At 34.5% G+C, this 13,290-nt stretch overlaps 1 protein-coding gene across 2 annotated transcripts in view; it reads right to left on the minus strand.

The window, feature by feature from the left end:
• PGR (progesterone receptor) overlaps positions 1–13,290 on the minus strand; it is a 94,093-nt gene that overhangs the window by 12,800 nt on the left and 68,003 nt on the right. The window contains 2 exon segments of one of the 2 annotated variants that reach the window (NM_001166488.1): positions 2,852–2,982; positions 4,580–4,724. In NM_001166488.1, the coding sequence (NP_001159960.1) occupies positions 2,852–2,982; positions 4,580–4,724 (276 nt within the window). 2 annotated transcript variants of the gene reach the window in all.

Consider the following 13,290-nt stretch of genomic DNA (forward strand, 5'->3'; position numbering starts at 1 on the left):
TTTTGATCCACCTCCTAGAGTAATGAAAAAAAAAGGGACCTAATTAAACTTAAGAGTTTTGCACAGCAGAGAAAATCATAAACAAAACAAAAAGACAACCCACAGAATGGGAGAAAATTTTTGCAAATGAAGTGACCAAAAAGGGATTAATATCCAAAATATACAAACATCTCATATAGCTTTATATAAAAAAATACCAATTAAAAAATGATCAGAAGATCTAAACAGATATTTCTCCAAAGACAGACAGACATATGGTCCAAAAGCATATGAAAAGATGGTAAATATCACTAAATATTAGAGAAATGCAAATCAAAACTACAATGAGGTCTCACCTCACATTAAGCAGAATGGCCATCATTAATAAGTCCACAAATAACAAACGCTGGGTTGGGGGGAGAAAAGGGAACCCTCCTTTGTGGGAATGTAAACTGATACAACCACTATGGAGAAAAGTAGGGAGGTTTCTTAAAAAACTACATATGGAACTACCATATGATCAAGCAATTCTAGTCCTGGACATCTATCAGGAGAAAACCATAATTCAAAAAGAAACATGCATCCCAATGTTCATTGCAGCACTATTTATAATAGCCAAGACATGAAGCAACCTAAATGTCCACCAACAGAGAAATGGATAAAGAAGATGTAATACAGATATAAAATGGAATATTATTCAGCCATGAAGAAGAATGAAAGAATGCCATTTGCAGCAACATAGATGGACCTAGAGATTATCTTCCTAAGTGAAGTAAGTCAGACAGAGAAAGGCAAATATCATATGAGATTACTAGTACATGGAATCTACAAAAATGATACAAAAGAACTTACAAAATAGAAATAGACTCAAAGATTTTTAAAACAAACTTATGGTTACCAAAGGGTAAATGTAAGGGGGAGGGATAAATTAGGAGGTTGGGATTGATATAATCACTCTACTATATATATACAATACATAGGTAACAGGGACCTACTGTATAGCACAGGGAAACCTGTGCAATATTGTAAAATAGCCTATTATATAGGAAAACAATCTGAAAAGGAATGGACGTATGTATAACTAATTTACTTTGCTATTCACCTGAGACTAACACAACTTTGTAAATCAACTATACTCCAATAAAATTTTAAATAGAATTTTGATTAAAATTTGTGTAATTTTTATTATACAAATTATTATACATATTTATTTATAATATATTTATGTATTACATTTATTTATAACATTTATAACTTTGCATATATTTACAATAGTGTATATTAAGTACTAGTCACTAAATATATGAAATTCCCTTTCCTTGAAGTTGTAAGTGGCCAAAACCCTTGTTTTCTATGGTATGTGAGTGGAAGTCATGTATGTATCCCTTCCGTCCCTTAGCACTCCCTTTCCTTACCACTGCTCTAGTGATTATGGAAGCATGGGTCAAGATGTTGCCTCCATTTACCTGGACACCTGAATGATGAAAATATGCCTCCCTATTGATCTATGTTGGAAATATAGTGAGATGAATAAATACTTAACATTTTTTTGATAACTGAGATTTTGAGGTTGTTTGTTCTCCAGCATAATGTAGCCTATTCCATAAATACAGAATTATGTTGGTGATATTAACTAATTTGGGATATCTAAGACTATCTGTGATATGTCTGTTTTTGGATTTGTTACTGTCAAGAAAAGGACAGGAATTAATGGCTGTATTCTTAAATTTACTCTAGTTCCTTCTTGCACCTGGAAAGGGCACAGAAAAGGGTTAAAAAGTAAAAGCAGTTTTTAAAACTTTCCCACCCAGACCCTTGGGGATCCACTGAGGCAGAGGTGCATGTGTTCTTTGTGTATTAAAAAGAATGAATGGCAGAGTTCCCATTGTGGCTCAGAGAGTTAAGGAACTGATATTGTCTCTTTGAGGATATAGGTTTGATCCTTGGCCTCACTCAGTGGGTTAAGTATCTGGCACTGCTGCAAGCTGCAGCGTAGGTCACAGATATGGCTTAGATTCAGTGTTGCCATGGCTGTGGTTAGGCCACAGCTGCAGCTCTGATTCCACCCCTGACCTGGGAACTTCCATTTACTGCAGGTGCAGCCATCAAAAGAAAACAAAAGAATGAATGGCTATCTGCCTGCCCTTCTGGTGACCAAGGCAGTTTCATGATTTATTATTTCCTTTTTCTTTTCTTTTTTTTAGGATATACAGCTAAGGTGCACTTTCCAGTCTCTATGGCAGTTAAGGTTGGCCATGGATGTGGGTGGAAGACACATCCAGGTCTTGCCTCCAATCCTTTTCCTACTCAGTGCTCATCTTCCGGTCAGGTCAGATCCAATAAAGGACCCCAAGTGATGCAAAATGGTAGAGCCCTAGATGAAAGAAGCCCACTGGACTGGCTGTGAGTGATAGATAAACTGCTGTTGTATTATGCTTCTAATCTTTGCAGTTATCTTACAGTTAGCCTATTCTGACACTAAAGAGAGTAGTTGTAAATAGAATTGCATGTTTTTATAGAGTTAATCCTTTACAGGGTGGGACAGAGGGAAGCATAGTTTGTGTTTATGCAATATCATGTGCACTATGTGAATATTGTGTATAATCCTTAATTGAATATGAAAAACTCATTTAATCATATTTTATCAAAAAGAAGAATAGAATTGGCTGAATATGTTGTTTTAGTATTAGGTTATAAGTAAAACCTGAGAAATATGAAGTAATTTTATTATTCGATGGATGTTTCCCTTTTTCAGTTATAATCAAAGATTCATAGCTCATATATAATCATGATCATGCTGTTTGAGACTTTCCTAATGAATTAAAAATTAAGAAAGTAAATGTCTTGTATTAAGTCACTTATGCCCACTCACTTGTATTAAGAAGTAGCAATACTTTCATACAGAGAAACTCTTCTTGGCTAACTTGAAGCTTCACAAACTCCTGTGGGATCTGCCACATGGTAAGGCATAATGAATAGAATGATGATTCCTTCATCCGCTGTCTTGTACCACACAAAACACACAAAGGAAAAAGCAACAGGGAAAAAAATAACCACACACAGTGTCTTAGCCAGTTTATGTAATTTATCAGAGAATATGAGATTTTATAATTACTTATTGAAAATGACTTTTTATAAACAAACTTAATATTCATAATTTTAAACCTCTTCTAAATTTATTCACAATACTGGATTTTTGAGGTTAAGAAATTTTAAAGTTAGAAAATTTACACATTAACTAAGATTAATGTTTCTCAGTTTTATTATCACATTTACAAACCTAAACCAAGAAAGGAGACCAAGGCTATGGGAGTTGAGAATGTGGTACTGAAGAACCTTTAGGAAATGCTTTATTTACTGATGTTTTAAAGTATGGAAAAAAATACATAAACTTTTGTGTGCAATCCAATGGGAGAGTGAATTCAATTAACCGAAAATGACTACCATATATGAGTTCAGTGTATTCAGTTTAGAGTATTCAGTGTGAAACAGTTACACTGTAAACTATTCTAGAGAAAATGTGTGGTCGTATATAAGAGAGAGCACTAGTGAGCATTAAATAATTGACAAAACAAACAAATTCTGAAAGTTGAGGAAATTTACTTAAGGTATTTTCTCAACTATGTGCTATTTTGTGATAGCTGCATTAGCCAAAGAAGTTAACAGAAAAAGTGAAAACTAGATTTTGACTCCGAAGATCTAAGATTAATCCCAACTGTAACTCAGATTTTTTGGCAAATGATGCAACTGTCTCTGCTTCAGTTTTTTAATCTGTGAAATAAACTTCCTTATCAATTCAAGGGATCTATATATAAAATATAAAAGTTACCTATAATCTGTAAAGATTCACAGATGTGTAAATTATCATATATAATTCTATATTAGCATGTACCATTAGAACAGTATAAATATTTCCATGAAAAGATTCTTATTCAGTTTAAGGTTATATGTAGAAAGTTACTTACAGTAATTTCAACATAATCAAGAGAATTGGAACATTTATGCTTCAATGTTTTAAATAAATGAACAGTCTAATATTTTCCTCTAGAAAGTAAGATGATACTTTTACTTTTTCAGGTAAGTCAATGCTTTAAGCACAAATATATTCATTTTCTTCATTATCTTTATTACTACCAATGCACAAAGTTTTAATTTGATAAGCTAAATATTTAATTTCATCTTTATATTTCTTGATTTTTTTGAAATTAAAAAAATTTGAGACTACTATATATTGAAATGAAAGAAAAACTCCAAATATCAAATTACAGATAACAATACAATTCTATTAATATTGTCATTTCAAATTAGATCCTGAGGTAACTCTAAGAAACATCTAAAGAAAATTCTATTATTTAGACACTAGATGTAGGATCCTCTAGTGAAATGTAATTTTCAAGATTATCCTACATACATACTTTTTTTTCTTTTTTTTTGGCCGTACTCATGGCATGCACAGGTTCCCAGGCCAGTGATCAAACCCGTGCCACAGCAGTGACCTGAGCCACTGCAGTGGTGTTGGATACTTAACCTGTTGAGCCACATGGGAACTCCTTACATATAGACTTTTAATAATAACAGCAAAAGTCAAGTTACTACTTACTCATTTAGTATTAGATCAGGTGCAAAATAAAGCATCTGTCCACTGACATGTTTATAGGATCTCCATCCTAGTCCAAATACCATTAAGCTCATCCAGGAATACTGGATGAGAGTTATTTGGTCATCAATATGTAAGTTTCGAAAACCTACAAAACAAATTTAAAGATAAAATGATCACAAAAATCACCGCTGTGCCCAAAACCTTAAAAATAAATAAAAATTTGAAACAAGATATAAGTAGGGTAATATGTTTTCAGTCTCAACATGTTTACACTAAAAATGCAAGAAGTAATAATAATAGAGTCAAAAAACTAAAAAGGAGAAGAAACTTTGGGATTTATTAAAATTAGTCATTGTGATTTGGCATTTCTGGGAATTCACTAATTAAATCCAATGGTTAACATTCATGCATGCACTATTCATTTATCAAGAGCCAATCACATACCAGGCACTGTCTTAAAATGCTAGGATTATGAAGATGAATAAGATACCACCTTTCCCCTTAAAAGTAGCTCACAACTCAACAGGAGAGACAACTACGTAAGTACCGAGATACAGAAGGATAAGAAGTATGCCAGGCAATAGGGAGATCAGGAAAACTACCCTAAAATGAGGATAATGCCTAAGTAGAATAGAGTTAGTTTGTTGAAGAATTCCTAGCTGTGCCTATGGAATGCAGAGGTTCCAGGGCCAGGGATCGAACCCGTGCCACACCAGTGACCCAAGCCGCAGCAGTGACAATGACAGCTTTTTAACCTGCTGCACCACCAGGGAACTCTAGGAATCTAAATTCCTTGGGATTTACACATAAACTGGTTTTATTTTGCAAAACCACTGCTTTTAATTGTGCTATATCTAATTTTTCTTTAATAATCCTTACTAAATTTTGGGTCAGTTCCAAACTTTTCTGGTCACTTTTGCTTTTTGAAACTTAACATAGTCTTGTTTGAACTCCCATACAGCTTAAGAGGTTTAGAGTCTGTGTGTGTGTGTCTAGTCTTTCACACTTTCACAATCTCCCTCTTTCAGGCCTTTCTCTGGTATTAGAGGCAGAGAAAGGATGGCAGGGAAAAGCCAAATGTATCTTGATATACACAGTCCAGGTTTTCTTTCCATCTCTTTCTAATTCTTTTTGCCTGCTTGGGACATGACAACCAGCTCAACACCGAAGAACTTGGAGAAGAAAAGAGGTGTTTGGAGATGATGTGGATGATCTTTTTTTCTATTAAGAAGGAATGGGAGTGACAGAGGCTAATTTATATTATTTATGGCTCATTGGTAGCCATATGGAGGATGGATTCAAGGGAATAGGTCTGAATTTAGGGAGAGAAGTTGGGAGTTATTGCCAAAGATCTGATGAGAGACAGTAAAAGCCTGAAATAAGTCAACAGGTAGGAGTACAGAAGATAGAGTGCCTCAGAGGAATATTCAAAGAGTAAAGTCAAAGAAATTTGGCAACTGATTGTATATAGTTAGAAGAAAGGGAGTTAAATAGATGTTTCAGGTTTTTTTTTTTTTTCTTAAATGGCAGGTGATAATAATATCACTGAGGTAAAATAAAGGATAAACAAGCTATAGATAAAAGAATAAGAGTTTGAGGGACCTCTGGAATATTCATATATATATGAATTAGAGGTATGGGGAGACATCCCAGGAACAAGTATGAAATTCAAAATTCTTTGCATCTGAGTGTAGTTAGAATAATAAAAGTGAATGAAATATTTCATTAAAGGTATCGAGAAAATAAAAGCTTTTTCAATTTTATTTTTATGTCCGTATTTGCAGTGTATGGAAGTTCCCAGGCTAGGGGTCAAATCACAGCTGAAGCTGAAGACCTACACCACAGCCACTGCAACACCAGATCCAAGCTGCATCTACAACCTACGCTGCAGCTTACAGCAATGCCAGATCCTTAACCCACTGAGCAAGGCTAGGGATTGAACTCACATCCTCATGGACACTATGTCAGGTTCTTAACCCACTGAGGCACAATGGGAATTCCCATAAAGCTTTTAAAATGACATCTATATCTCCTAATACTCCACTTACAAATGACCTATTTCAAAAGTAAAACCAAAGCAAAACTTAAATCCTTAGATCTTAAGGGAAAATGACTTTATGATTCAGTTCATTATCTCAAGATAGGTAGCAGAAAAACACTATCTTCTACCTTCTCTCCATACACACCAGATAATTCCATCTTCAAGTGAATAGTAGGAAGACTGCTATTTTCTTCTCAGAAATTCTTAGCCTCATTGGGACCAAAAACAAAAACAAAAAAACACAAACCTCTAATACATATTCATAACTGGTGACACCATGGTGGACATGGGCCCTTTTCTGGGGAGTGATTGACTTTTCAGAGTATATCCCTCCCCCCTCCTTTCTTCCCTGCCTCTCTTCCTATTTTTCTATGCAGACAGAGTTTTCCACTGGTTGTGGTGTGATGAGCACAAACAAGTGCCCTACTTTCTCATTTTCCCATTTTTTTCTGTTTCCCTGGGACTGTGATCTTGGTTTGTTCTGTGGAACACCTACTACCTGGACTCTGAAGCAAAAAATAGTACACAGAGACAAGATATGGTTAGGCTTTCTCTTGATGGTGGTGGTGGTTCCCAGTGAGAGTGGGAGCCAAAGTGGGTATTTGTGATGTTTGCTTACTGGCCCTCCGGAGAGCCTTGGTTTCTGCCTACTTTCCAAACTTGTTCTCTAGCCTCAATTCAGTGAATCACGAGTGTCCTTTCAGGAAATTATTTTGTTTCTTTTCATTTTGTTTTGGATAGCCAGAGGTTTGGGGCACAATGGGAGTTCCCATAAAGCTTTTAAAATGTTTTTCAAAATTAATATTATTTATTTATTTATATCCAGATTTATTAATGTGTAAAAAGATTCCCTAAACTAGCCAAGAAAAATGTGACATGCAGTTTTCATAATTTTTTATTTTCATATGACGTACATGCATCTTGAAGTTCATGTCTATATATTACTGCTGTTTTTATTTTTAAAATTATGAGTCACTCAATACATCTAGTACAGAAATTCTGCTTATAAATTGAATACTTTATAAAGTTTAGTATTATTGGATAATGATAAAATAGATAAATGAATTGTCCTTATTTTTGCAAAGCAAGACACTCTTAAGGGGGGCACATAAAGACTTGCCTATTGGATGTCTCCTTCCTCAAATTAGGAGTTCTGGAGTGAAGACCTGAGTTCCGGTCCTGGCTCTGTCATGTACTGAGTGGCACCCTGTGCAAGTCATTCAGGATCACTGAATCTAAATTTCCTTGTAAGTAAAATCACAATGATAATGATAACCAGTTCACAGAGTTGCAATTACTCTCAAATGGGTAATTATGCGCACTTTAGAGCACTATGAAGATGTTTATTATGAGTCTACCAATGGATCTTGTAACTGAATTGCTGAGGGAGCAATGGCTGCATGAAAGCCACTAATCAATTTGATGGAAAATCTCTGATTTCATTTTATTAAAACAAAATGAAATCCAGGAGGCATTTTATATATATGTGTATATATATATGTATATACATACTATATATAGTTTATGTATTTATACCTTTATGTATTATGCAACCTATATGATATCACTAAATGTAAAGGTTATTAATGGCAATAAGATTCAAAAAGAGAATTAAGTGTCCTATTTGGAATATACAGAGAATATATATTTCATATTTGTCAAGTATATATATATATATGTATACATATGTGTGTGTATTTAGATTACATATTTTATATGTATGTTATATGTAACATGTAAAAATGATATATTTCACATATATAAAAACAGCAGACGAAGTTAGGTTCAATTAATAGGATGTACTGAAACACAAACATATTGTTCACTATCATCTAAGAAATATATTTACCATTCTCTATACTTTTCTTGGTCAATTTCATAACTTCCAAAGTATTATGTAATACTTAAATATTTGACTTACTATGGAATTTTTTCCACTCTAGACCTTTGTTTCATGTTAATATCTTAGTGTTTTTTTAGATTTTACAAAATCACCTAACAATTCACTTGTTCTTTCTTTAAAAACAGGGTCTACTTCTGTTTTTATGCTTTACATTTAGACCACATTATTCTTTGTTTTAGAGGGTTTTCTTGGTTAATTTTTGCATTCTGGGTTTATTAAGGACTAGAAATGAACATATTTAGTATATTATAATAAAGGCAAAAAATGTTGCTGAAATAACTCAAAACTTATGAAATTACCAACATTTATAGAAGAAAGTACACTCTTTCTATTTAATAGAATGGAAAAAAACTCAGAAAATACCTTTATTTACTCCACTTTTTAGAGGGCTTATCTGAGACAAATGTACAATGTTAAATTGACCTGAACATGCTTGGTAAAGAATTGTAATTTTTTTTTTACCATTAACTATAATATCATTCATTACTTTATACTGAAACAAAGACGGGAACACTGAGATCAAATTCCCATTGATGATAATGATCAGGTAAACTCAGTACATTTGAGATGATGATCAAAATGAAAACCTTCACACAGAGAAGTGATGGATGACCCGTAATTGTGTAAAGTAGTAAAGAAAAATGCCCTTTCCTTTTAAGTGACTTGACCTGATAATTTCTGACAAAAGCCCTGTCACAAGCTGTCCAATCCCTAAATGCTTAAAAAAATTGAAAAGAAAGTGTACAGTAACACATGGCCTATATGACCTTCTAGGTTTTCCTGGCTTAATTCTAGATTAAATATGCAGATTGTGTTCCTGTAAAAACTGTCATGCATTGAAACTATTAATCTACAACAAGGGCAGAGTATTAAATACCTTAGCACCTTCTGACACAAAGTATGAACTTTGAGGAACACAAAGAAACTTCAGCACAATAAGTCAATCACCAACATATGTTTGATAACAGTATGGATAAAGACTTAAAGGGTAATGATTTAGCATAGTTCTTTCTTATCAATTCCATACTTTAAATTTCTATAAATATTCTTTAAGCACCTCTTTGGGGTGAAGAATTATGTTTGCAACTAGGCCTAAGGATTAGAAAGATGCTATTTCCACTTTTAATACTTGTAGTTTGTGAGACAGACAGATAAGTAGAACATAACTACCACATAAGTGTGATAGTGGTATGGTCAACAAAGGTGAAGTGGTAGGAGAGCAAAGGGCCTCTGACTCGGTCTGGAAAGGCTGTGGGAAATCTTCCTAGTGGTGTGACGGGTGATTAGCATCCCGAAGGCTAATCAGTGACTAGCCAGAAGAAGATGTACAGAAGAGAAGAAGTCCTTGGAGGGAAAACAATATGGACAAAGGAAGGCAGGAAACTGGGCAAAGAGCTTTGTGGGAACTGAACCTTAGAGGTACTTGAAATGGAAAAGTGAGAGATGGTGTGGCAAATTCAGGAGTCAGGTCATAGAAGGGCCTTGGATTTTAACATTAAGCAGTTTGACTTTGTTCTGAAAAGAGAAGGGAATGATTGCTTATAAGTGTTTTTGAAAAGATAATTCTGGTAGCAGAACTGAGGATTGTCTGGAGGCAGAATGAACCTGCCGTTAATAGTGCCAGTCAGAGGGCTACAACAGAAATTTGGGAACAAATAACAAGGACCTAAATTAGCTAAGGGCAGTAGCAGTCTAAGTGGCATGTATAATAAATCATATTTTTATAAGCAGAGTGGACAGAATTTGATAACTAACTGGACAAGAGATGAAGGAGAAAAGTGAGTCAAGAATGATACCCAAGATTCTGTCTGCAGTGCCATTTCAAGATACAGAAAGAGGTCTTAGCTTATGGAGTAGAAGGTCATGTTGGCTTGGAAGTTTATCAGGTGGAAATGTGCAATAAGAAGTGGAAATATATGGTCCAATAGTTCCACAGAGGGTCTGGGTTGGTACTAGGTAATTAAGAGTCATCAGAATATAGTGGTAGTTGAAGAAAAGACCATGAATGAGCAATCCAGTCCTGCAGAGTGAGAAACTATTGAAGTAGAAGATGGAACCATGAAATGTTAAATTCATGGTGTGAGTGGAAGGACAAATCCACAAAGGGAACAGAAGATGTGGAAACTGAAAGAAACATATCTGCCAGGAAGGGAAGCAATGAATGCCAAAGGAAGAGTTTCAATAAGAAAGGGTTACTTTGTCAATGGCCCCAGAGGCATGTGAAACATGTCAGGGACTGAAAGTATTCATTTGATTTTATAAGTAAAACAATTTGGTGACATTGGAAATAGTAATTTCAGTGGAATAAGAGATTAGAAAAATCATTTTTAAAACACTTTATGAAAGTATTATCAAATCCTAAATTTACTCTTAGTTAGCTAATCTCATTTCTTTCCCATTTCTTTTTTGGGGAAAGTAATTTTATTTATTTATTTGATTCCGGAAGAGATTAAGAAAAAATACCTCGTCATATATGCAACGGCTCAAAAGATATTTTGGCATGCTTCAAAGGCAAAGGATTGTTCCAGTCTTCTGATATTGATAATTATAAGTAGTCTCATTAACTAAACCCAAGAAGTAAGTATGTTTAAAAATGTCAAAGCAATGACCTGAATGGATTTTTTTCACCAAATAAATAGAAGAAGCAAGACAAAATTTATAAAGAGGAAATATTTCCCCCAAACCTCTTTGTCACATCGATTCTGTTATAATGTATTAATACATGACAAATAGTTAAAGATGAAATTGTATTGGGAATGAGTACTTATACATTTAATTTCTAAAGCCTACTCCAATTCAGCCCATACTGCATGCCTCTAAATTTCTGCCACTCTTGCCAATATATCATATTTTCAGTGGTTTCTTAATACTTGGGTGTTAAAACTCCCAGGAGGCCAATAGTATTTGAGAAACCTTATGAACAAATATACTTTCTCAATCAGCAGCTATTAAGTCTTAATTCCTATGCTCTGGGGAAAGGCATGATATTTTTTATATTTTTTATGGGGAGAAGATTGAGAACATTCTTATACTGGTCTAATTCATTATTTACCAAACATACCTCATTATTTCCTTATTTTACACCATCAGCTACACTATACCTTCTATCTAGAATGCTTTCTCTCCTTATCATGATGTATCAAAGTTTCATTTCTCCTTCATGGTGTACTTTAACTGTACCTTGTCTCTGAAGCCTTCTCTGGTTCCTGAAGCCAAAAATGTTCTTCTGTCCTTATTTTTTTTTATACCTGCATCTTACATCACTCTCACATACCTCTACAGTTGACCCTTGAACAACATGGGTTTGAACTGCTTGGGCCCACTTACATGGGCTTTTTTTCAATAATACTGTACTACATGAGCTGCAGTTGGTTGAATCTGTGGATACATACCTGGGCTGACTGTAAAGTCATATGTGGATATTTGCCTGCTTAAAGAGGCAGCACCCCAACTCCTGAATTGTACAGGGTCAACTGTGTAGCTGTTTGGGTATCTTATGATCCACTGGAATGAATGTTCCTTAACAGAAGGAATATGTCTTGTTCTTTTTAAAAATTTTGCAAATATTGCATTGCTTCAAGTTTCAAATACGAAAATGTTATCCACCAAAGTTACAACTAAATGTCAGTGTGAAATCATTCACATACAGATGCAGTATGTCAGGGACAATGTATCGTAAGAGAGCACTTATACATGTACTGTCATGAGGCTAAAGTATCTTGCAAATCTCTGGTAAACAGAAACAAAGATATCTCTGAAATATTATGGGAAAGATGTCATATACACAGCAAATATTGTAACAGGTCCAAGATAAGAGAAGAGCATAGACAAATATGAAATGAGATCCCCTGCCCAGGCAACAAAATTCCTCTCAGGGACCTGCAGATACATGCTTTGGGGCCCTCATGCATGTTGTCTCTGGTTATGATTATAATTCTGCATCTGATTTTTTTTCCCTGAGAAAATTTTAAAATTATCTTTTTCTTGGCAAAGTTAAAGGGCTTTGGTTTATTTTGGATAAACATATATAATCCACAGGCTTTAGATCTTGAGCAAACACTAATTACATATGGTGTTTTAACTTTAAATCACTACAGGTCTGCTATTCAAATGAGCTTAACCAGACAAAATACAATCCTGTGAAGAAGTATCCCTGTTTAGTTTAGGACCATGATTCCTTTTCCATATCTTCAAGGCAGAGGTCTCTGAGTCTATGCCTCAGAGGGCTTGAAATCTGCATCTGACCTTAAGCTAACTTCCCAACTACACTTTCCTACTGTGAAAGAATTGCCTGACCTTCCAACAGACTTCCTAGCAGTATTTTTTTTCTCTCACTGTAAGTAAGTAAAATGACATCCAACCTCATTTTAAAAAGTCCACCTTTCACAGACCAATAATATATGAATGGATGGATAAAATATACTCAGCTTCTCTTATGTGCAAAACTGATGATCTGATGCTAGGATGTGCTGCACAAAAAAACTTCCACACTGTGAGCCCTACCTTCTGGCTTCTCCTTCTTACACCACTGTTTAACTGTAAAGTCTTGCACACAGGAAGTATGCAGCAGACATTTATTGAATGAATCAAGTTAGTACAAACTGTACTCTGGTTTAAAGCCAGCTAAAAGTTTTTGAACAGCTAATGATACCAAATTGATTTATATACATGTGTGCCTCTGTGTCCTTTCACAGAGGTCACAGTCATTCAAGTTCATTCACTCCAGTTACTCCCAGAGTTCAGGCCATGAAAATATGGTTTGAAAGA

This window comes from Sus scrofa, chromosome 9 (assembly GCF_000003025.6).
Source record: "Sus scrofa isolate TJ Tabasco breed Duroc chromosome 9, Sscrofa11.1, whole genome shotgun sequence".
In the NCBI taxonomy this organism is placed as follows: domain Eukaryota; kingdom Metazoa; phylum Chordata; class Mammalia; order Artiodactyla; family Suidae; genus Sus; species Sus scrofa.